General features: G+C 40.4%; 3 protein-coding genes across 4 annotated transcripts in view; 2 read left to right on the forward strand and 1 right to left on the reverse strand.

The window, feature by feature from the left end:
• Positions 1–49: 49 nt before the first annotated feature.
• On the reverse strand, positions 50–5277 carry cmpk2 (cytidine monophosphate (UMP-CMP) kinase 2, mitochondrial). Its single transcript, XM_062440260.1, has 5 exons — positions 4674–5277; positions 4266–4380; positions 3682–3883; positions 3248–3481; positions 50–2193 (listed from the first exon to the last, which is right to left on the reverse strand). Exons 1-5 carry the CDS (start codon positions 5262–5264, stop codon positions 2073–2075), a joined length of 1263 nt encoding a protein of 420 aa, XP_062296244.1. The 5' UTR covers positions 5265–5277; the 3' UTR covers positions 50–2072.
• A 698-nt stretch (positions 5278–5975) lies between these two features.
• Positions 5976–8392, forward strand: rsad2 (radical S-adenosyl methionine domain containing 2). Its single transcript, XM_062440205.1, has 6 exons — positions 5976–6356; positions 6437–6598; positions 6795–7024; positions 7118–7267; positions 7642–7674; positions 8053–8392. Exons 1-6 carry the CDS (start codon positions 6038–6040, stop codon positions 8215–8217), a joined length of 1059 nt encoding a protein of 352 aa, XP_062296189.1. The 5' UTR covers positions 5976–6037; the 3' UTR covers positions 8218–8392.
• Positions 8393–10100: 1708 nt separating this feature from the next.
• The window catches only part of rnf144aa (ring finger protein 144aa), a 31938-nt gene continuing 16615 nt past the window's right edge, over positions 10101–25423 (forward strand). The window contains exon 1 of one of the 2 annotated variants that reach the window (XM_062440328.1): positions 10101–10572. Coding sequence is in view for 1 of the 2 variants with exons in the window: in XM_062440327.1 (XP_062296311.1) it covers positions 15300–15319 (20 nt within the window). In the remaining variant the exon portion in view is untranslated. Of the gene's footprint in view, positions 10573–15262; positions 15320–25423 lie in introns of those variants that run through there. The other variant, XM_062440327.1, reaches the window with a different exon arrangement.

Below are 25423 nucleotides of genomic sequence, written 5' to 3' on the forward strand. Positions count from 1 at the left end.
GGCTGGACTCCTCCTATGGTTCACAGACAGAACTTAGTTTTGCCATAAATGTTTTTTGGACTTTTATCTTGCAACTTCAATAGTAAGGCCACAGAATGGAAGCAGATGACATTAGTTATGAACTTTTTCTCAAACTAGTCAACTTTGAAACACAGACATTCAGTGCGCGAATGTGTGAGATGTTGTTATGGTTAGGACCTCGGTATATATCCTGGCTATCTGACAAAACAAACTGAGAAATTCCTTAATATTTCGAAAAGGAAAAACATTATTAACAAATGGAGAAAAAATTATTTCAGTGCATGTGTAATGTACTGTGATTATGGGCCATTAATGTCATATTACAGTCGTGTTGAGGCGAAGTAATAGCATGATATCACCACTCACTTCTTGTTGCCAAGAATAACAAAGCATAACAACATCTGACATGGAAATATGGCTAACACCACGGGCACACAACTTTGCATTCAGGTATGATGAATTGCATAAAGCCTAATTGCTTTGCTCTCCTACTTCATAAATGTTGGCCCCTCTTGAGACAGAGGCTACTGTGCTAATAGCAAACAAAATTCCACACAGGTTTGAGCTACAATCATTTTGTGTCATACAGCACATTTACCATGTAGCCAGGCAGCTGAGACCTTATGAATTCAGTAAACTGTTCTGAGATACTTACCTCATGCATGAATCCATACTCCATAAACATAATGACACCTTATTTTAGTTTATGTGATTACATGTGATGCTAAGATTTGCATCCACAGCACCTCTCCACTCAGTAAAACATTGGATTGCTGTAATTGGTAGTAGGAGTAATCCATGTGCTTATGTGGGGGAGCATTGGAATGACATTGATATACAGCGCTCCATTAATTGCCATATGAATAGGGTCTGCAGTGGTTGGCGCGTTGCTGATGCATCACAGTAAAAGAGATGGGTCACTCTGTCTTCTCTAGCCCGCAGCTTTGCCAAGCTCATAATTACTAAAACCCCCAATTAATCTTCCCATCACATAGGCCAAATATACACTTTCTCCCTATATAAATGAGTTACAGTATATGCTCTTGGTAAATGTGCATGCTTGTGTGTGTGTTTACACAAGTAGATGTGTCTGTGCCCATGAGAACATGAAGTATAAACAGCACTATATGTTCTCAGTATTCTCTATAGCTCCACTACAAGCCACACAGGTTATCAATGCAAGTGGTATCATTTGTGTCGATATCACACAGTTGAACTAAAGGGAATTGCTATCCACAGCACACTGCATAAAATGATTGTTTTTTAGTAAAATGCAAAAGAAAACATGTGTCCACAGAAAGTTCATAGACTTCATATACACCAGTAAGAAACAGATATACTGATATATATGAATGAACAACTTCTTATAGGCTTATGTAAGACATAAGGATTCAATGAGAGATCACAACCACACCTTTAGTGTCATTTTCTTTCATTTAAAACAGCTTAACTGTTATCTCAATATAAATTACATCCTGTTCACATAAATATTTTCAATGTTGTTATCTTGTATACTTTAAATTTGGGATTTTGCTTGTTAATGCACTTAAATTAATCTCTGTGACTGGTGCTTATACTGTATAAATGTTTCTCTTCATTCCCTCTTTGTCGGTCCAGATACAAGTGGCTGTCAATAAGTGCAGCTACACTGTATCTGATTTCTGAGAGCTCACAGCAGCAGTTAAATGCACACTTCTTCTGGACAAGTGTGTGTGTGTGTGTGTGTGTGTGTGTGTGTGTGTGTGTGTGTGTGTGTGTGTGTGTGTGTGTGTGTGTGTGTGTGTGTGTGTGTGCGGGTGTGTATGTGTGTATGTGTGTATGTGTGTATGTGTGTAAGTCTACATGAATACGTATTACTGATTGTAGCATGCGGTTCTGGCCCCTGGCCATTAAACCTTTACTTATTCTGAGTAGGATCTCCTCTCCACACTCCAATCTGGCCACCAGCCCTCCTACTATCACATTCACATCACCTTACTGGCACCCAGTGGTGAAAATAAGTACTACGTCCACTTGATGCTTAGCTGCCAGTAGGGGAGATGGAGAACTGTTTACAAGTGGCATTTGCCCCTAATTAAAAGCAGCACTTGTTGGAGCACTTGGTCTGCCGAAGGACTAGCATCCACAGTGACACAAGCTGGGCCACTGATCCTCCGGTAAGCCTCCTCCACTCTGTGGAGACATGCACAAACGCTTTGGTCAACAAATGAAGAAGATATACATATATATATATATATATATATACAGCAAATAACACTTTAAATTGATAAATCTGTTTCTGGATATGAGTATTTTAACAGTGAACAGTGAGGACAGTGATAAAATGCACAACATCTGAAAAAAATATATGAGAAAAGAAGCACAGATGGCCTCAGGTGCAGCCATTTCCTGGGACAAATGAAGAATAGTTCTTGTGATAATGATTGACCAAGTCTGCAGAATCTCTCACTCTCTCAGCGGCAGTCAACTCTCTCCATGATCTAATTCTGCTGGCCCAACATCTGGCTGTCCCGTGAGGAAAGGCCATTATGTCAGGATAGAAAATGAATGAAGGTAGCCATCGACATGTCTGCGTAGCGACTAACTGGCCCAGCAGTGCCTGTGAGTTTTGACCAGCTTAATGGAGCACAACAGCTCAGCAACTAATCACCTGTTCTTTCTCATCAGCTGCTTCCCCCACGGGACAGTAATTGATTGTTAAGTGTTTGATGGATCAGACTCAGACGAAGCTGACCTGACTCAGTGAAACGTGCTGTACAGTTTGTACTACCATCTGTGGTTTCATGTTTTCACAAGTTTTTTTTTCATCACAGGCATTAAAACTCTCCCCACATGTCACATATTTAAATATGTCAACTGAGGGTTTTTTTTCTTTGTCTTTGTCAGACTTACAGAATGTAATCATAATACAACCCCAAATACACCTATGTTAGGAAAGCTATAGTTATGTTACAATGTGTACACCTACTATACAGTAGTCATTTGTGATTGTGAATTTGAAAGTGTATAAACAACTTAACAAATTGTTTGGGCTTTCATTGTACATCATGTAGTGATTTTAACTCTTAAACTTTTTTTCTTGTGAAAACTTCCCTTGTTTCAGCTATTTTCTAAGTCTTTCCACAAACCAAAATAAGATTACTCCAGTAGTTACTTTGAATGGGATATTATTAAAATGAACTGAATACCATATATATTCTTTGCACATTGAATCAAACTATCTCACCTGAGTCTGAAAAGTTGGTTCTGATCCAGTTCTTGCTCCTCCTCAGTCTTTCCTTGACCTCTGTCCATCAGCCTCCTCTTCCTCTCCTCAGGATCCAGGTTGAGTACAACCACCAGGCTGGGCTGGAACAGGTCACTGGGCCAACGGTACACTTCTGAACCCTCTTCTGGAAGGTTGTGCACCGAACCGCTCACTGCTGTGGCAATGGCATATGCTGCTGTGCTGTGCCAGAATCTGGGGACAGATAATGGACGGTGGATTAAAAGGTGTCATGGGTAGTCTAGGAGATGTTAAATATTGAATTGTAGGTTTAGATCCCTGTGGAATGTTGTTCTATTGTCCCCTCTACCCACTTACAACTTTTTAAGAAAGAGAGAAAAAGGTCACAAAATAGGCAAACTTCACTCCACCTCTGACATCTCAGCTGCCTTTACCTGTCAATGATGACAGGTGTCTTCGTGGCCTCCTGGCCTATTTGTTCTGCTGTGATGTAGTTCCCCAGAGCGTAGAAGGCCCTGCGGATGAGGGGTGGCTCCTGATCAAAGCGGGCCCTCCAGGGGGAGAGGCACTGGGGAGGGGACCGCAGAAGAGTGGCTCCAAGAGTATCCCTTAGAGATTCCGTCAGAGTCGTCTTACCTGTGATGGAAAGAGGGGGAGAAAAGAGTCACCTCACAAGCAAAGAGGAGACACAGACACAAAAAAGAGATAAATTCATTCTTTTAAATTTAATAAGGGTTTAAAGTGCCTGATGAAAAGTCTGACCAAAAACTTCCTGTTATGACTACTATGAATATGGTTAAGTTTTCATAAGGTCTGCAAACAATATTAGATGAGTGAGCTATTCAATAAACCATTTTCACAGTGATGCAACTTTTCTGAGGTCATGATACATGATATTCCATTAGGCAAAGCTCACTAGCAGATAATGGCTATAGCAGAGAACAACCAGCCATCACCTTAACAAGACATCTATACATCATGCTGATCATGTATTTATTTATGAGGTAATGGCATTAACCTGTGGCATCCAGGCCTTCTATGACAATAACAGGGAAGTCTGGTTTACGTCTGGCCTCCAATCTGCTGGACAAGAGCTCTAGTACAGACGTTGCCTCTGGGATGATGTCACCACACTGCAGAACAGACAAAATCGGTTTACTGTTGTGAGAGGAGGCAGGAGGGCATCACAGACTGTGGTACACATGAACACACACACCACTGTGAGCCAGCTGGCACTGGTAAATAAATTGAAGAATCAACAGCTTTGAGACAATAGTTACACAGTGCAACACCACTTTTTACCACATGAGTGTGCCATTTGTTTTGTTTAACTCTTACAAGCGTTCATTCATACATATACTGTATTTAGTTATTATATATATATTTTGTTTAAGTATGTGAATGTAAATAATGAGAATATGATAACCTTCTTTAAAACTTCATAGGCTTCCCGAAAACTGTAGAAAACATCAGAGTTGATGATGTTAAGGGTAGATGGGTGATATTCTGGCGCTTCTGATGGTACCACATAGTAATTGTTGGACGTTTCCATCGTTGAGCCCTCTGCATGTGACCAGAGATGCTGTGTCCACGGTCGACCATCTTCACCTCTTAAGTATGAACACACTAACACTGGGTCATGCTGGATTAAATGTCGCAGAAGGCCCTCTGTCCGGGAGGAACTCTTGGATGAATCCTTTAAAACGTACCCCTTGATGAGTGAATCCTTTACGTTTGGCAGAAATGAGGACATAGGAGACAAATTACACTCCCGAGGCAAGTCTCTCAACAGTCTGTCTTTCAGCTCCCAGTAAAACTTGGCTTTTCGGACTCTGTCGCTGCTGCACACAAGGAGAGAGTAACATCTGTCATACTGTTGAACTCTTCTGAACACATGTGGCACCTCGGTTCCCTGGTGTTTTTCTTGAATTGCAAAGTAGAGAGGTGCTCCATCCAGATCCACTGAAAAAATACGAGAAGACCACTGAGGAAGAAGAGCCATTGTGCGTCGTGCCATTAGCCTACTGGTCACATTCATATCTGAATGAACGATCGCCTATGAACTTCGAGGTATGACGCAGACTGCAGGGAAAACGAAAGTAACTGAGTCAAACAGAGAGAAACGAAACTTTAACAAGTCAACGCGTTTTGTTTCTGTGAAACTTCAGCTTAAGTTATGTTTATGGAAAACAGACTCTTTCCATTTGACATCTTCTGACAGATGATCACATGAGAGCCCCGAGTCGATCAGATGTAATCAAAAAGTTGGGCAAGAAAGGTAACAAGGGTAATAAAACAGGTGGATATCTAGAAATTAAAATAAAATAAATTTGGGGTGAAATTAGTTATGAAGACAGATGGAAGGTGGAAGGCTTGCACAGAAAAGTTTCAAAAACTCCAACAATCCTATACTGACAGTTTAAAAGGAATGGATAAAGACACAAAATACTATATATTAGAAGGCAGTCCATTACAAATTTGACAGTTCTGTGCAAGTTTTAAATGTGCTTAAAGCATACATTTGCGTACATTTTTATCGAATCTCATTAAACATATAACCCTAACTCGTACATTCTCAATTCTTATCATTCTTACATAACGAGTGGACTCTTTGTCTTATCAGCCACTGCCAGTCACCAGCTGGGTTTCGTTTTCGCAGTTTGTAAACAGAAACTGCTCAGCTGACTTTTTTGCAGCATCATTAAGCTATTTAAGGTGAGCCCTGGACTTCTGTATTTAAGACGCGTCGACATCCGTGGTACAAACACTAGGTGTGATTGAACCTCGAAGATGAACGTCTCCTCCTTGGTTGCGTTTTACGTGCTGCGTCTGCAGCTCTCCATCAGCACCCTGCACTGCTTATTTGCGAGCATCTTTTCCAAAGTTTGCAACTGGACAATAAGAGCCTACAGGGGAACACCCTCGCCCGTCTCACCACAAAAGCTGGATCAAAAGAGAATTCAAAATGCTATGACTCCAACAAGTGTCAACTATCATTTTACGCGTCAGTGTAATTATAAATGTGGATTTTGTTTCCACACTGCAAAGACGTCCTTCGTCCTGCCTTTAGAGGAAGCCAAGAGGGGGCTGAAACTTCTGAAGGATTCAGGTAAATTTGACGTATTAGTATATTCTCTTTTTTATGTCAAACCTCTTGCTTGGAGTTTAATGTATGCATTTGTTTTTTAGGCATGGAAAAGATCAACTTCTCTGGAGGAGAGCCTTTCTTGCATGATAAGGGAGAATTTCTGGGGAAATTAGTTCAGTACTGTAAACAGGACCTCCAGCTCCCAAGTGTCAGCATCGTCAGCAATGGAAGCATGATCAAAGAAAAATGGTTCAAGAAATATGGTAAAATCTCAAATTAGTGTCAGCTTTTTAGGACAAATTCATTATTAAATTCAATAATTGTGTCAAAGCTTTTTTACGACAGTGCGCACCAGTTGGCAACATATGAAAAAAATGTTGATGCCATTTGGTGACAATGCAAAAAAGTTATACAGGTTCGTCATAAACATGCTCTCTTTCTGTCTTTTCTCTTTCACAGGTGACTATCTAGACATCTTGGCCATCTCTTGCGACAGTTTTGATGACGCAACCAACCAGCTGATTGGCAGAACTCAAGGAAAGAAGAGCCACGTGGACAACCTCAACAAGATTTGCAATTGGTGCCAGCAGTATAGAGTGGCATTCAAAATCAACTCAGTCATCAACACTTTCAATGTTGACGAAGACATGGTGGAGCATATTGTCACACTTAACCCTGTCCGCTGGAAGGTAAGGATGGAAAAAGGAGAGTGTGTATATGTTTTCTGTGCATCTTTGTCTCCAGATATACTCATCTTCTTTGTCTGTGCTTCCTGTGGTCAGGTATTCCAGTGTCTGTTGATTGATGGCGAAAATGCAGGAGAGGAAGCCCTGAGAGAGGCTGAGAGGTTCATCATCAGCGACAAACAGTTTCAGGAGTTTCTGGATAGACACAGCAGTGTCCCCTGCCTTGTTCCTGAGTCCAATGAAAAGGTATGAAATTACAAACAGGAGTATGACTGCATGTTTATACCCGCATTCTGTAAGAGAAACACATTTTTGAGAGAGCTTTCTATATGGACTCCTGATTTCCTGTAATTTAAGCCAGTGCATAGGATTAGGGCTACAGTAGGTGCCTTATTATAAGTGATCTTCTATATGCTTACACTAACAACATTTTCACATCAAGATACCATTGTTCACTTATGTCATCTCTAAACAAATGATTGCAAGTCAAATCTCACTAAACATACTCACATACTGATATCAAACTTCCGTAATTGCTATGATATTAATATTGCCCATGTCATGTTGGGAATAAAGCTGACATACTAAGTAGAATTTTGTGGTCTTGGTTGTCTTCACAGATGAGGAATTCCTACTTGATCCTGGATGAATTTGTAAGTAGTTTATATTGTTTGCATTAAACACACTCTTTGTGACAAAAGTGCTTCTTTGATGTGCCATAGGAGCCTTTCTTTAATTAATTGTTAGTGCATTAACTTTATTTTAAAAGTAATTCTACTAATTGAAACTGAAAGTTATTCCTTCAACAGTTAAAGCAGATAAAAGTAATCAAATGGTGATTTTATTAATCTTTAAACATTGTGGAAAGTCTTTTATTGTGATAATTGTAATTAGCAAGTTTTTCAGGTGTTTAGAAAAAGAGAAAAAACTCACCTATATCACCTTTTGCATTTAAACAAATAAATACACATTTAACTCACCTCATCTGATAAGCAATGAAACTGAAATTGATTTACTCTTTTTTTTTCCAGATGCGTTTCCTGGACTGTCGAGATGGTAGAAAGGACCCATCCAAGTCCATCCTTGATGTTGGCGTGAAGGAGGCCATCAGCTTCAGTGGCTTTGATGAGAAAATGTTTCTCAAGAGAGGAGGGAAATATGTTTGGAGTAAAGCTGACATGAAGCTGGAGTGGTGAAAATGTACACCTCAAGGATTTGATCCACCCTTGTTGACACTAGTTTGATAATTTGTACAGTATGAATTATGTCTGTTACTCATATAACTTGTTAAAACATTAACACAGATTTAAGTTAATACAAATATTATGCAGTTTGCTGTTTTATTAAATTGTATATTGTTTCTTTGCACTGAATGATTCTTGTGGCCAAATATAATATAATAAAAAAATATATTTTAGATTTAGTAAACTTGTGAATGTGTTTTATTTTATGTTTTCATCCACAATACAGTTAAGTCACTTTCTCCCATTATGGACATTTAAAGGCCAGCCTAAAGTTCATAAACAGCTATGTACAAAGAGGACATTATACATCAAACAATCGTTTGGTTAAACAAGTACAAAATAATTTTGCTCATGAACAGTCTGTTACTAAGACCCACACTGGCTCTTGTACTTGCATGCAAATTCTAGTAAAGTAAACTGAACAGTAATTGACTTTGTCAGCTGAGAGGAATTTGTACCTTGTTATTATCGACGTAACTGAGATATAACCTACCCTTTATGAGCTGGGTGTATTCATAATTGATGACTGGCCTGTCTTGTCATTTGTTAGCTGAGAGCAGATCTCTACTTGCTAAGTTTGTTGTAGAAACCCAGCTGTTCAAACACAGGGTAGCTTACATTAGTTTTATTTAACTTTGTGTATATGGAAACTGTAGCAAAATTTCGATAGAGAGCTCAAACTGTGTTTGGATGAGGATATAGACCCCATTTAACAAGGCTTTTATCCCAGGACCATTTTGTGTTTTGTTTTTATTGTCTCAGTTTTTAAGATGTCATTCTTGTTGAGTTGAATAGAATTTGTCTTTTGGTGCTCACATTGAAAACGTTCTACTTACTTGTACATAAATGTTTTTGTTTAATTATATTTGTTCATCTATGTTGTCCTTGTGTATCTTCCTGAAGATTGTTGTGTATAAGAACACTGAGAGCCACTGCAAACCAGAGTCAAATTCCATGTATACTTGGCCTATAAGGCTGATTCTGAAATTCAACAGCAGCATTAATTTGGTAGAAATAATTTAAATGAGAATTGTATTCAGTTCAGCAATCATGCAGACAGGTGGAAATAATTAAGGGAAAACCTGTTACAGGTCTTGAATGCTTGACCCCTACAGTGAGGGGATCCAGTGGCTCTGTTATGCTGTGGGGGGCATTTTGCTGGCATGATTTGGGTCCACGTATCTCTTTATAGGGAAAGGTCACTGCCAATCAATACATTGATGATTGTATTAATCCTATGATTAAACATTTCTATCCTGATGGGAGTGGTCTCTTCCAGGATGAGAATGTCCCCATTCATGGGGCACAAGGGGCCACTGAATGGTTTGATGAGTATTAAAATGATGTGAATCATATGTTATGGCCTTCACAGTCACCAGATCTCAACACAACTGAACCCTGTTAGACAGTGCTTTTCACCACCATTCATCAAAACATCGAATGAGGGAATATTTTTCAGAAAAAAATGGTGTTCATCCCTCCAGACTTGTAGAATCAATGCCAAGTCGCTCTAAAGCTGTTCTGGTGGCACATGATGGCCCCACACCATACTAAGACACTGTATATTGGTTTTTCCTTTGTCACCTGAATGCATCTGCAAACAATCTGCATTACTATGCTACCACTAGGGGAAAGCAAGAAGATGTAGATTCAGGCTATTGCGGTATTTTTGCCAGCAGGGGGAGCTCTCGCTTGTGAGACGGTGTTCGTGCAGAGCTCTCCTCTAAGCGGCAGCACAGGACAGCAGACGGGAAGCCTCTCATGGACAAATGGCGTCCCTTTATTGCGAAGCAGCTGATTTCCTACCGAGCACGGCAGCAGGAACGGTGAAGAGGTAAACACACCGCCCCCGGATTTCTTTGCAACAAGACAGCCTATTGCATTTTGCAGGATTTGTGTAACAGGGTGACGGCTGGACGTTGCGCACTCTTCAGTAACCGAGAGTAGACCGCTGTTCCGGTGTACAAACAACCCTCAACAGATAGCAGAGTGGCAGCTGCAGCTTATGCTTCCCTCTGGTTTGCTTATTTTTTCTCTTCTGTTTTGTTTTTCGCCGATGGTTGTTGCTGTCAGAGTCTCACCAGGGCCTGGTTACGGGCGCTGTAGGCGACAGTAGCGGGTCAAATGTTTCCACCCCGACGTTGGAGGGACACATAAATGAACATGGCCATCATCCCTTCTGATATATCCCCCTCCTCCGTCTGACTGACTTGGTTGGCCGCCTCTTCGTTAATCCAATTCAGGAGATCATCTTTTCAACCTTTCCGGAGGTTACACCATCAAGACGGCGTTATCTCAGAAAGCCAGGTAAGATTTGGTGCTTTAGTTCAGTGTATCACAGTGGGGGCTGTTCTGGCTTATGATCTGTCGGTCTCGATTAATAAATGCTGTCGTACGTTTTCGCCATTTCCTCTTATTTTCACAGCAAGATATCCTGTACTTAGACCACTGCCAGCCGCATGTTAGAGATGTCAGATGAGTCTTCTTAAATCTAATTATGAAGCCTTTAACTCTTTGCTGGCCTATTTTGGGGTAAACAGTTGCAGTTGTAGATGACAAAGCATTGGATGCAGCTTCATCAGGATGACATCAGTGAGGGTTTCATGTGTGTATGTGTTCATAGTGACTGCGTTTATGGATGATTTTTCAGATTTTCACAGCAGCCTTAAATCATAGATGAATGTGTGTACGTGTGATCTATATATCTATGACTATATTTATATCTTTATCTATATCTACATGTAGAGTGTGTTTTCCTTACAGCGTCTGCAGAATGTTACATCTGCAACTCCAAGCATAACATTCTCTGAGTGGATGGCTCCACTGAGCCCTGAAAGGTCACTCAGTGCCCTGCTATTTCCATTTTAAGCAGCAGGTCCCCCTTGGGTAGCAGTCAGATTATAGGCATGAAACCAGGCTACTAGACAAACAGAGCATTCCCGGAGTCTGCACTGGTCAAGGCTGCGTACATGAAATCCATTTCTAATGTCTGTGCTACCTGCACACTGTGTTCACATCTCACTGTGTTTGTATCCTAGTGATACTGTGGTCATCTGAGGCACATTTTCTCAAAGATATGTAGCTTTCGGTATTGTGATATGAGACCAGATATCGTCTTAGATTGTGGATACCATAATATCGCGATATGTCATAAGTGTTTCCTGGTTTTAAAGGCTACAACACAGTAAAGTGATGTAATTTTCCAGGCCTTACCAGGCTTACCAGGCTTTTCCAGCTGGTCTATTATTTGCCTCTACCCACTTACTCATTATATCCACATTACTGATGACTGCTTATCAAATCTTGACTCATTGTGTAAATATGTTGTGAAAGCATCAATAGTCATCCCTACAATATTGTCTCAATATCAAGGTATTTGGTCAAAAATACCCTACTGCAAATACATTATGTGTGTAATAAGTCAATACATTGTGTTTAAGTGCCTGGTTTTGTCTCTTTGCCAGGTTCATGAAATACATTCTACATACATGGCCCATACTGTTATAAACCATGGCTTTTAAGATCCCTTTCATTGTTTGCTATTGATTCTCTCTCCAATTTCATGCTTCTCACCGTAATACAGGAGCAACACATACTGAAACACTCTCTCTCTCTCACACACACACACACACACACACACACACACACACACACACACACACACAAACACACACACAAACAAACCCACATTAAAGGAATGTCTGCTGTGAATTTCACAGACATGCAGCTCTTTTTCCACTCCTGAAAATTTGTTCTTGAAAGTGCCCCATTTCCCACTGGGGATTAAATGCATCAAGCCAATCCCCCATCTCCAGATTTGTTCAAAACAACAGAGAGACGGTCCTTACTAAACAGTTTCACATTCCTCTGAGTGTCCAGCAGCTGTCGGCCCGTTCCCAAAGGGAAAGAGATGAGTTTACTGAAAAAGTGAGAAGGAATGAGGTTATGATGCCCAGAACTATAAGTACCATTCCAGTCCAGAGGGAGTGCACAGACGGTCAAAATACTGTACAGGTGTGCCTGTATGAGACACTTCATGAGGAGCTAGGATTTTTTTGGTATGCCATGTTGACCTCAAACAGTACAGGTTGTCTCTCCATATGTTTATCTAGACTTTCTGTCTATCCTGAAAGGATATTACTGCTGCATTTTTCAAAAGATCACTGCTGAATATGTTATTGTGAAGGTGATGATAAGGCATTTTGGTTGACCTTACAGATATTTTGATTACACAGGAAAGTCTGTCACTGTATTTGTTTTACATTGAATCAGCTTAGGGTTGGGCCTTTTTAAACAGTGTTCTGCAAAACCGAGCACTTGACAGATTTGTAGTTTTACAGCATGAAAGTAGCTGTAACATTGTTGTGTTGCCTGTGTATATTGTCATACTTTATAATACTTTTTTTTTGTAGGGTGTCATTTAACATCTTGTATAACCGAAAAAGTACGTCTGGAAAATCAACTCTTATTCTGTCTGTGGCAAATTTCCAGATCCTGAAGAGGATATCTGTCTGTTTAAGACCTATAACTGTGGTCAGCTCTAGATCACGCAGGACCTAACAGTAAGGAGATTAGACATGCTGAAACTGAGCTGATCTAGAAATGTGACACTTGCTCCATTTAAATTTGAACAGTAATTAAAACTGAATTACTGTTCATTACCAGTTACCTGTTAAATGGGGTCCGTGAGGAGACAGGGGCACTGAGTGTAAAACTTCCATGGCTAGGTAACAGGCGTACAGTACAGTACTGCAGTGTGCTTTTGTTGAATCACTCTTTTCTTCTAGTAACATTTATACGTCTAGCGAAGTCATTTAGCTATAATCTGACTTCAGGGGTTGTAGTCTGCCTTTTGTGCAGTCAGGCTGCCAAGGATTATTCAACAGCCTAAATGCCATTTCAGCAGGGTGTTGTGAGTGAATGTTCAGGGTGGTGCCGGTTTAGAGTAATGTGTAGACAATAGACTGTCAACAATGCAATCACTTGAGTTCTTAATAGCCCCTGAAAATGATGTTCATTGCTCAATGAATGTTTTAACTGTGCGTGTTATGGCTTGCATTCAGCCAGTTAGGATTGCACAGGGGTGAGATAGCGATTGTGATGAGAGCGTGATGATGCTCGTGTGTGTGCCTCGCTTCTTCCAGACGGCTGCTCAGTATTTTTTAACGGTTCTCGCAGGCGCCGTTCTCTCACACAGGTAGGGCATGAAAAGTGAGAGACTATAAATGCACTGTTGATCCTGCTGACTGTCTGACACTTTCCAAGATTTCGCTTTTCAGGAGCGTATAAATTGCAGAAAGCCTTTGGGGTTTAAATCAGCCACGCATAAGCAAGCAGCAAGCAGAGGTCATTTTAGAAAAAAACTTGAACCCCGATTTTCTATTTTTGCCCATGAGCTCACAATTATGTTTTATATTCTTTAAACAATGAAACTGAGAACAGGTTCTTCTGTTATAGGGAGCATATACTGTGAATATGTCTAAGTTTTGAGTCGTTCTCAAGCAGTGATACTTCAGCAGTATCCTTGAGAACTGCCTAATGAGGGGCGCAAACAGCTGTCACTGCAATTCTGGATCCCCTTTTTGTTTTGGTTGTAGTTTTTACTGACTCCAGCAAAAAAAATGGCCAAATATAGATGATTCGACATCATTATGTCAAGATATTTCCAGTGCCGCTCCATTTTAGCTAAAGTTTAGATTTTGGTGTCCACCCCACACACTCACAGCGCCAGATACTCTTTTGAAACTCCTAATTTGAAATAAAATCGCAGAGAAATGTTTTGTAGGAGGAGATATACATTTTCCCACCCACAATAGACTCAATTGACCGTAGTCCAATTCAACAACAAATCATATTTCATGCTCATAAAGTTGTACAACTCACACTCAACTCAACTGGGAATAAGCCAACCCTTTGCTCTTACTATGTCTGTCTCTATCACTGATGCTTTCCGCCTACATGTACAATGGCAGAATACAGCACGTTCAGGCTCGTGCTCTGCTGAAAGTAATTCTTGGGATGGTTGGAAATCACAAACTGAAGTAGAAGCAGATGAGTCAGGAGGTAGGATGGGATCTGGGAGTGCCTGTAGTGAGCCAAAAGCTGGTGCATCCTGGCGTGGCATAAAGCACGAGCTAACGCCACTGGGGAAAGAAAACAGATGAACGGCACAGTGACTATGCAGAGTACAACAGATCTGATCACATTAGGCTTGGCATGTTCTCATTCTTTGGGCATATGCTCCTAAAATCTAAACTTTCTTGCTAGCACTTTGTTTCACTTTTGGAAGGGCTTGACTAATACTTGGAACACACTTACAGCCCTCCTTCATACTGGACAGGCTTTGTACTCCCCATTGAATGAGCAGCCATAACTTTAGATTTAAGTGGTGTGAAAATAATTGGCTGTAATGTTACGTTGTGTGTGTGTGTGTGTGTGTGTGTGTGTGTGTGTGTGTGTGTGTGTGTGTGTGTGTGTGTGTGTGTGTGTGTGTGTGTATGTGTGTATGTGTGTATGTGTGTATGTGTGTATGTGTGTATGTGTGTATGTGTGTGTGTGTGTGTGTGTGGATACCGCATATGAACCTACTCTACATCAGTATATTATATGTAATAGTGGCTGTTGGGTTCAAGTGCAACTTATATAATAGAAAACATGAGACAATGTTATAGGTTTCAATTTAGTATTATAAGAAGAAGCATATCATTTTGAGATGTAGAAAGCTGAGAATGTGTAGCATGGTTTCTCAGTTTTTGCTTGAAAATTAACTAAGCGATTACTTAGTTAAAAAAATAGTTGCCTCTACATGCAACCAGCAACACTCATGCACTGTAATGTCACCAAGGAAGAAGATGAATTACTGAATGCCCTCTCTTGAAATGTGTCAGCAAGGAGTTGTCTGTTCTTTTTTTTTCCCCCACCGCTTTATTGATATGAAAATTCACACAGAGACATCTGCCTTTTGTAGTGTTCCCTCTTTGCACTTTTTTGTGGGTTTACATCCTTTGTGCCTCTACAACAAACCCAACAACAGGATGTCAGCGCATTTCCTAAGGTACTTTTTGGCTTCCTCCTTCCCTATTCTTCTGCAGTGGGACTAAGAGTCTGGGTTTGCATTACAAGGCAGCAGCTGGCCAACAGCAACGATGAGGGCTGGCAGGCAGAAAATAAAGTGAGAGACAGAATGCGCTGTTGTGCTGAGGTGTATAATATGTGTGAAATCCTGCTAGGGGAGATGATATGTCAAAGTATCTTATCCAGACTTCAACTGCAATGAGTAAGGAGGCCAAACTGGTTGAATCAAATCCTAGAATGACATACAACATTTTAAAATTCTTAAATCTGTAACCTTTTGTTTGGTATGGGCCTAACTCAGCAATTACTGAAATTGCTTGTGAATTGTTTAGCCTACTGCTGGTGAGAGTGCCACAGTACTGCACAGATTAAGCCCTGAGTGCCTCTCTGTTGGAGTGTCTCTCTTCTCCTGTGGGCATGAAAACTGCATTGTCCACTAGAGTGACAGCAGCCCTCACTGTGCAGCAGTCACGCTAGTTAGTTTAGTACTAGCTATGGAGTGTTCTCATTACAGTTCATTTCAATAAAAGGATCAGACTGGTGCTATGATATGCCTCAGTTGAAGTGCCTCAGTGCTGCGCAGTCACTTTTAAAGTTGAGGTGAAATGGCACACACTGTTATGAAAGCCTACTGCAGTACTTGCCGTGGCCTGCTCAGTGCCTCTAGCCTCCACATGTATAGCAACAGATAGCATTATTGCACAGTGAATTTGTCTCCAGGGTGGTGTGTGTATGTGTCATGTGAAATTGATGTAGTCTGAAAGGAGCTGGCAGATACAGAGCATCCAAATTCCTGATGATTAAAGGATAATGCTACTGTTTCTTTTTATGATTACAGTTAACAACATTACAATTTAACTATCAAATGAATTAATCTTACTAACATGATTAATTCATTGCTTAGCAAGTCTATTGTCATCAGAAATCCCAGAAATATACAGTAAACAAATGAGAGAGCCACACTGCTGTATTGATTCAGATTCCTTTTATTATATGAACACAGACTTTGTTATTAGCTTAGTGGTCTCCTAGTGTCAGACTGACAAGGCAGTGTAAACACAGAATCACATCACTTACGAATGCAATATTGGTGTTTCAAATATCTTAATCGGCTTATTATCTAAGTTTGATTAAGATGGGAAGTAAGTAAGTAAGTACACTACATTAGTTTTTCTTTTTCTTTTCATTCCGGTAGAACTATATACAAACAGCGGCATAGCTAGTGGTGGTAATATATCTTACATAAGTCCAAATTTAACAAGTGAAAGGAAAACACACTTTTTTAAAAGAGAAACATTCACAGTTGTCAACTGTCTCTGTGTAGTAGCTGTTGAGCAGACAGTCATAAGGCATCTTCTTTTTGTCTCAGAAACACTCAAGAGTGTTGATCAATTACCTCACTGGCAGACAGCCTGTGAATGCAGCCCTTATTTGTTGGTGCTCAGCCTCTGCACGGGGATGGTGTGACCTTGTGTGAGTTTGCTGTGTTGTTGGTGATGAACACTTTTTTTTGCAAATAGACTGAAGTCCATTCAGTAAATCTAGACAGCCATCTCTGTGGGTATTACTGCAGTGTTTATCTTGAATTTTCTTTCAGATGGACATTCACACAGAATTCTAATGAGGCTTTCTTAAAAGGTAAACTGAAAGTGGGAAAGCTGGCAGAAAATCCCCAGTAAAATGATAAAATATCACTGAATTAGGCTGAGCCAAGAACATAGTAACATTTAGTAACTAAATCAAGTGAGTTCTGAAAGCGCAATTTTTGCCAGTTTATTTTTGTTGAATTCTGTTTTTGGATGGGAGTACAAAGGGAACTGGATGGATAAATGAAGCTGTCTTCAATAACAAATGGAAAGTAGTCTCCCATGATAAAACAACTGAGAGAGCAATTGAGTTCAGACATCTTAATAGCCAACTGAGCTTTCATGTAATGTTAGCAAAAAACGTATTGTCCATAATTATGACCCGAGAGTTTATTCTGATTGTGACCATAATCTGGTTATAGTGCACATGTACACATAACGACTGAAGCTGTAGAGCAGTGAGTGACAACAGATTGCCAGCAAAGTCGACCCTGTGCTCGGGCTCTCTGCATCTGTCAATAGAAATAGGCTCAGTATGGCATGCCTGTCGTCTTTACTTAGATTCAGAGATGCTACTGTGAGCCAGGATGGCTTTTTGGAGGGGAGAGTAAGCCTAATGTTGCTGCTTAGAGCCTTGTTGCAAGCACTTGTGGAATTGGGAGGCTATGTCTTTTGACGCAGTCTCAATAGGACATTCTTCTAGTTATCTCATCTTGTTTTTTTATGTTCTTTATTATTCTTTGTATGGTAGAGAACTGTATGTCGTCTGAACACGTCGTCCTGGACAATAAGTCTTTGTGAGGAAGAATCGCCTCTTGCTTCATCCTCTACTCTGAATGTTTTGCTCTGTGCATGTTACTCAGCAACATGTCATTGAGTCTTTCAGTTCTTGTGAAATTGGAACAGCGGGGTGTATTGTGCACTGTCTCTTTCCTCCAGGTACTGAATAGGGATTCGGGGTGTGGACATTATCTCTTTCAGGTGAAAAAACATTCTTTAAAGCTTACTATCAATCTGAGAGCAGCTCAACTGCGGTCCAGTAAATGTAAACCCTTTTACAACTTAAGGGAACAAACACAGAGCATTTAAAATGCTACTGAATCTCATGAATATTTACATTCCTTCATTAAGTAATGCCAAAGCCTCAGTACATTTGCTTAATAGTCCACTTATGAGGCTTACGGGAGTATGGAAAATAGTCCTTTTTTAATTACAATTTCACATTACTTTTTTTTTTGTGTTTCCTCCCATCTTCTTAGTCTGTTATTACTTGTCTTTTTTCTTTTTTTTTTGTTCCATTTCACTCTTCACACTTTTATAACATGTCTGGTATTTACTTCCTCATCTTCCTTCCTTCCCTTTTCTTTTTTTGAGCCATCACTCTCATCTCTTTTGTTCTTATTCCCTTCTCTCCTTTCTCGCGGAGCAACTTTATGGTTTGTACAACTGGGCGGCATTAATGCTGTGAGACCGTTGTCTTTGCTGACAGACAGTGTTTATTTTAAATGTGGTAGCGCTGCAGGCTTCGCAGAGCTTGGAGTTTCCTGTCCTTGTTGACACTGTTGAAAATAGCAGATTTTTGGTCATTTTTGACCTTCCTGAGATCCAGTTGTGGAGTAAGGCCTTCATTACGAACATACTGAATGCTGAAAAAGTATAAACTGCTTCTTTGTCCTAGCTTTGCAGTGATTATGATATAGATCATACGGGTATATGTTGTTTTATAGTTTAGCACAGGATTTATTTAATTGTTGTTGCACTGTTGCAACACTAGAATGCATTCATCATACACGGTATAGTAATCGTGTTTACTTTTCTCATTCATTTGTTGATCGAGAGTAGTAGCAACGGTTGTGAAGACGAGGATGAGACAGGGTTTGCTAGATCAGAATAAATGTTAAGCATTACTGAGGGGAAAGAAAACACCATTTAGCCATTCTTCAGCCTATTCTGTGTTTATTATCATTATCTGCAAACACAACCAGCATATAAAGCAAACACAAAGCAGCCCAAGCAGACGGCTCGCAGTTCTTGCAGTAACCCTGCTTAGAAAGAGGATATTTATCTTGCATTGCAGCAGAGAAAAATGGCAAGAGACCAAGTAGACATGAGACCACAGTCTTTTGCCCTACATACCCAAGCATGCCCACTGTCAGTGTCTATCTGCACCAAACAGCAGAACGGACTTTGACTTGCTAGGCATCATGAAGAGTACACACATACAGACACACACCACTCACAATGCCAAAATACTTCTGGGTGATTTGGTAACTCCTCAGGGCATGGAAAAACAGGGCCTATCACCACTCTCAGCAACCCTCTTAGCGCCAGACCCCCGCCCCCCATGTCAAGGACAGACGGCGACTGTCCCCAACCGCTGTCCCTACATGTCACCTTTCACATTCAGAGATTGAGCTATCCAAAAATAAAGTGTGTGTGTGTGTGTGTGTGTGTGTGTGTGTGTGTGTGTGTGTGTGTGTGTGTGTGTGTGTGTGTGTGTGTGTGTGTGTGTGTGTGTGTGTGTGTGTGTGTGTGTGTGTGTGTGTGTGTGTGTGTGTGTGTGTGTGTGTGTGTGTGTGTGTGCGTGCGTGCGTGCGTGCGTGCGTGCGTGCGTGCGTGCGTGCGTGCGTGCGTGCGTGCGTGCGTGCGTGCGTGCGTGCGTGCGTGCGTGCGTGCGTGCGTGCGTGCGTGCGTGCGTGCGTGCGTGCGTGCGTGCGTGCGTGCGGATTAGTTGATTGAGAGGATGACACAGGCGGACAACATGTGTATGTAGGTTATGTTCTATGCACAGTATAACTTTCAAACTATGGCCCATATATAGACCCATGACCTATAATCCGCCTGCAACGATTGTGCTCAAAATAGATGCTGGCACATCGTTTTTCATCAGGAAGTCTTGACTGTGATGATGTCCTTTTTATATTGTAGTGAGGCTTTGAGGATTAAAAAAAATGGAAATTGATATATCAGCTGATATTTTTTAATTTTTTACAGAAACACATAATATGTACAGGATCTTATCAAGATACTGAATGACTGAAAACACGTTTATTTATACTTTATTATTTATTGTGACTAGAGATGGGTCATTGCATTAAAAAACATCAAATAGCTTATGCTACTATTGTCTTAAAAATATGTGTTTTCCCTTGTTTCTACCAGTGTTACTACCAGGCGCCAGTTTACAACAACTACGCATTTGAGGGCAAATCACTCCAGCAAAAGAACAATCAATGGCTTACTTTGCAACCAGACAAAGTAAGTTTGATGGTAGATCTGCAGAGCAAACAACAGCCCTCATCTTAAAGACGATAGCTAAGACTCCCATTTGTCGAAAGAGAGGGATTTTGTAGTTTGATGACATTTGGTGAGCCTGAGTTTACTGTCCCATCAAAAAAATCCATCATCTCAAAACTGGAAAAACTATAACAAGAGCATACTTGTGTGTTCCTGCAACATCTGTGCCATCAGAGAGGTTGTTTTCCACAGCAGGACTTACGGTAAACAGAATGCTTTCCCGTCCTCATCCTGACCATGTGGACATGCTCATTTTTCTAAATAAAAATATGGAATAAGCTGTATGAAGATGGACCTTAAAAATCAATGTTCATGTCAGCACTGCTGTCATTCAGGTATGTTGAGAATTTAGATGTGGTCAATATCATTATCAGAGTCATTATGGCTTAGTTGAGGTCAGCGCACATTTTTCCCTGATGGGTTTAAGAGTTTGTTGTGACACTGACTGAAATGATGAACTCGCACAAGCACCTTTTGTGCTGTATTAACACTGATATTCGCTATGTGAGAAATACAGAAATAAGTCCATAATTTTCCCTTATTTGGTTGTGCCGTAAGCTTATGGGAAGAGTCAGGACCGTGTTGCCTTAAACATGCTGAGTTGTAGTACAACAGGTTGATTCCCAATAACCTGTCCTGTGGAAGAGAAATGATTATTTTCTGTCTGTGTGTTTTAAGGGGAAGGAGGTGGCACAGTTCATTACACACTGTGTTTTATAGGGTTTTTGGTTTACAGTCTAATTCGATTTTTTTGTGGATTCTCACTCACTCGGACAAGTGTTGTATCACTAAATAACATAACATCAAAATAAAAACACAGTTGTGAAAATCAAGAATGGTGCTCGCTCTCTCTGTCTTTCTGTGTGTTTGTTTGAATAGTTCTCAGCGACCATCTCATAGTATTTTTTCTTGAAATACCAATCCCTAAGCTTGACTCAATAGTTCCTTTTAATGTACTCTTGATTCTGCATTTGCATGACTATTTGAGAGGAATAATTTATCTGTCTTAATAATGCAGAATTCATCTCAATTACTATCGAAGCGAACAGAATTTGTGCCCCAAGACTACAAGATGGAACTTGACTTTCGTCAATTTTGACTTGATATGAGATAGGAGATGTGTTTTCACATGTGTTTGTGTCTCTGGTACCATGTATTGGAACTCAAAGTTGGTTCCCATCAGTCATTTCCCCCTGTAGGATGCAGTGGATTTTTTAATAGTAATTTTGTGCTGGTCAGTAACATGATGATCAGTAAAGGAAATTACTTGAATTTAGCCTTCCTGGTGGTTCTCCCCACATAGGCTCCACACAGTTTCAGGAGAGGCTCAGTGAATTAATTATTGTGAACTAGTTGTTACATTAGTTATCAAAAGGAGATCATATAGAATAGCCTAAATGTGTTTGATTTGGTTGTTATAAAATACAGTAGTTGGGGGAATTTTACTGTTTTCCTACTTTCCCAGAGTGAGAAACAAATAAATGCCTTCAGACAGATGTTTTTATGTATTTGGTGTAGTGTGAAGTATGTCAAACAATGTCAGGCTATCTTGGCCCAATTGTTTAGTGTCTATGGGATCAAATAACATATTCATGATCCCATAGGCCTCCAGTAATTGTTTGAGGGGAGGCCAACAGTCTCAGCCTTTGTTAGGCTATATGCTACATTGATAACTCCCATAGTATCAATTGCTTCTGTTCACTCCATCTTCAATATGTTTTTAACTAACCATGTGTGTTTGCACACATGTGCTTAGACTGTCTGTGTATGTGTTTCCTCTTCGATCTGTTGGGCTGTTTGTTCTGTTGCCTTGTGGGAACTTCACAGCAAGGTGACAAGAAATAATGGCTGGCAGTTGAGGTGAGCCAAAAGAGTCTGTAAAATTGATTTAATTGGCACATCGCCACTTTCCCCTCTTTCATTTTACTTCATCTCTCGCCTTTTTTCTCTGCAACAGTGGACACAGAGAGGATATGACATAAGTGAAACTTAAAGGCCCTGCTAATTGGCCATGAAGAGTAGGGCGGGAAGGCAGGAAGGAACGGGAGGGAGGAGAAGACATCAGGATCAGTAAGTGCTTATTACAGACCTGAATTCACTGAGATCTCCACACAGATAGGCCAATCTAGGTTTCTTTTTTTTTCTTAACCACAAATTGCTGTTCATTGTGCTATGAATTCAGGTGATTCAATATACATAGATTTTGAGGTGAATGAAATCATATGCTGTTTAAATGGTATGTCTGTTGGCGGGAATGCAATTACAGAAATGAGTCCAGTGAGACAAAAGGAAATCATTATAACAGTATGCCAGACAGAAATGTTGACAGGAGTAAACTTGAGGCAAGATTAGGTTTCGCTGATAATGCCAGTCTGAGCAAATGTTGTCCAAGTCAGCTGGTATCATATCATGCTTCTCACTACATTAATTTTGCAGTAGCAAATAATGAAATGCGGTCTACTGTGTTTGCTTGTCCCAAGGCTTCAGGTAGTATATCATCTGAATTGTTCAACCCTTATTTCAGTACTGCTCCTCTCTGTAGCTGAACACAGTGCAGCCTTCAATTTTCGTCCTGCTTTGCGCTCCCTGGCTCGTCTTATTGGGTAAAAGCACAGTCTTGTAGATCAGCTGAGGGACGGCTTTGTGTGTGTGTGTGTGTGTGTGTGTGTGTGTGTGTGTGTGTGTGTGTGTGTGTGTGTGTGTGTGTGTGTGTGTGTGTGTGTGTGTGTGTGTGTGTGTGTGTGTGTGTGTGTGTGTGTGTGTGTGTGTGTGTGTGTGAAAATGAGTGAGAAAAATGTGTGGGCTGACATCACTCCCAGCACAGCTAACAGTTGTTTGCACCTTTCTTTCACATCACCATAGATGAGGTATATAAATAGAGTCTTACGCAATGCTTTGATGTGATTTATATAATTACACACAGGTGAAAATGGAGAGCTGAAAGACTGTTTCCCCTTTTTTTATCTCTTTCTCACATTCCTCTCATTTTCTCTCCTCCATAGGAGCAAATGGCAGGGTAGACTACGCCTTTGTGCACTGGGACGTGTTTGTTGAGTTTAGTTCCTCATGCATGTAAAGTCTGTATCATAATGCACTCACTTCTCATCATAATCAAGTGAGAAAATACATATATATATATATATATATATATATATATATGTATATATGTATATATATATGTATATGTATATGTATATGTATATATATATGTATATGTGTGTGTGTGTGTGTATAATATGCTAAGCGGTAGGGCTGAACAAATTTTAGATTTGACAGATTTTTTGGCTGGCAGTTGAACATCTGACTGTCAAACGGCGCTGTTTGCTACGAGAATTCACGGCTGTGTTCATAGTCGTTGTCAAAGTCATGCACTAACAGGTAGTGTTTTATCACTGCTCAATGCAGTATGAGATAACACTTGAAAGCAGTGTGATAACTATATATTTACTCAGCCCTACTATGGGAACTATGATGTATGAAAGCAAATTCCACATTATAATGAGACTAGAAATGCTTAAAAACTGTCCATACCACTTAAAGCTTGACATAGACTGGAGTGGGGGCACTTTGTGCATGCTTCAATCTTTGGGTTAAGATTGAGGTTAGTTTAGAGCTGCTGCGGTTACTGTTGTTGCTGTGTGTGTATCTATGTTTTAGTATACATATGTGTCTGTGTTTTGCATACTTTACTTGACCTTCATGTGTCAACACTATACATGTTGGAGGTTGAAAATGAACACTGACAAGCTTTAATGGATGGTATCATGTATTCTACAGCAAGAATTCCCTTTCACTTCTAGCTCCCCAGAGAAGTTCTCCTCAATCGCTCCTCCATGACCATGTTATGCAATGGAATGGAATGCATTTGTGTGTTTGTCTCACGGATATGGAACCATTATCAGATGAATGCTGCTCTTGCCATTTAAACTATGAGCGGAGCCCTTTCAGATTGATGAATGACACATGGTGACCACTGCTCAGGATTTATTTTGACTTCTGACTCACTTCTGAATCCCCACATTATAGATTTTTAGCTCTCTGACCTCACTTTTTCAGATGTATAGTGCTCTAGAAGGCTATATTTGAAATGAGCTCACTGAGCATGAGTGGCCCACATGCAGAATCCCATTGCCTGGGATATATACTGTACAGTGAAAGCAGAGTCTTGTAGATCAGCTGAGGGACAGCTTTGGGCATGTGTTGAAAGTGTGTGTGTGTGTGTGTGTGTGTGTGTGTGTGTGTGTGTGTGTGTGTGTGTGTGTGTGTGTGTGTGTGTGTGTGTGTGTGTGTGTGTGTGTGTGTGTGTGTGTGTGTGTGTGTGTGTGTGTGTGTGTGTGTGTGTGTGTGTGTGTGTGTGTGTGTGTGTGTGTGTGTGTGTGTGTGTGTGTGTGTGTGATAATGGAACGTCTAATAATAATGCAGCAGCAGAATCGCACTGCACCACCTTTCCTCATGAAAACTCATTTTCCCTTTGTGGCTCTCTCTCTCTCTCTCTCTCTCTCACTCCCTCTCCCCTCCTCAGGCCATCCTTACAAAACTATTTCATTTGTCCCCATCGACCCAGTCTGTCAGCATTTGCCCAGCCAATATAAAGTCTGGGAGGAGAGAGGCAGATTCAAATAAAAAGTACACACTGTATTAGAAAGGCTTGCTTTGCACAGAGTAAATAGCTTTTTACTCTGAGGTATTTTTTTGCCACGTGGTTAATGGAGTTTAGGGGGTTGGCCCATGCAGAGACAGGAAGGAAGATAAACAGAGAGACAATTTTCAATTTTCCTGGAACTGCTGTCATTCAAGTTCACTGCGGTGAAGTGTAAAGAGTTTACAACAGACGTGTTAATTCAGGTCCCAAGGCTTAAGTTTTTAGTGGTTAGAACCTATCCTGTCAAGTGTCCAATCAGTTCTGTGAGTGAGCTTTGACATGTGAAAGCTCTTCTTCTGTGTCACATTAAATAATTTTGAAGTTTTTATGACTGATACCTTTTTAAGATTTGCCCCTTTAGAACACAGTCACTGACTTGTTCCCAGTACATGTGCTCCTAGATGAAAACATTTAGGAGCACAAAAAGAAACTTTGAAGCTCAGTGAAGAATCATCATGTAATAGGCTGACTTCTCTGAAGACTATCTTTCACACTGCTGTAAGTTGTTACTGCGTCTAGCTTTAGCCCGCTGCAAGCTATCACCTGCTGTTGTTTCTCC

Source organism: Scomber scombrus, chromosome 19 (assembly GCF_963691925.1).
Source record: "Scomber scombrus chromosome 19, fScoSco1.1, whole genome shotgun sequence".
NCBI classification, from domain to species: Eukaryota; Metazoa; Chordata; class Actinopteri; order Scombriformes; family Scombridae; genus Scomber; species Scomber scombrus.

Bases quoted from the DNA above. Each gene is read 5' to 3' on its own strand.
- cmpk2 (XM_062440260.1), bottom strand. From the start codon at position 5,264: ATGGCACGACGCACAATGGCTCTTCTTCCTCAGTGGTCTTCTCGTATT. The intron at 4,381-4,673 runs GTTATCATATTC...TCTGTTCTGCAG, and splicing joins CCTATGAAGTTTTAAAGAAG to TGTGGTGACATCATCCCAGA. The intron at 3,482-3,681 runs GTAAAGGCAGCT...ATCTGTCCCCAG, and splicing joins ACACCTGTCATCATTGACAG to ATTCTGGCACAGCACAGCAG.
- rsad2 (XM_062440205.1), top strand. From the start codon at position 6,038: ATGAACGTCTCCTCCTTGGTTGCGTTTTACGTGCTGCGTCTGCAGCTC. The intron at 6,357-6,436 runs GTAAATTTGACG...TTTGTTTTTTAG, and splicing joins GAAACTTCTGAAGGATTCAG to GCATGGAAAAGATCAACTTC. The intron at 7,675-8,052 runs GTAAGTAGTTTA...TTTTTTTTCCAG, and splicing joins ACTTGATCCTGGATGAATTT to ATGCGTTTCCTGGACTGTCG.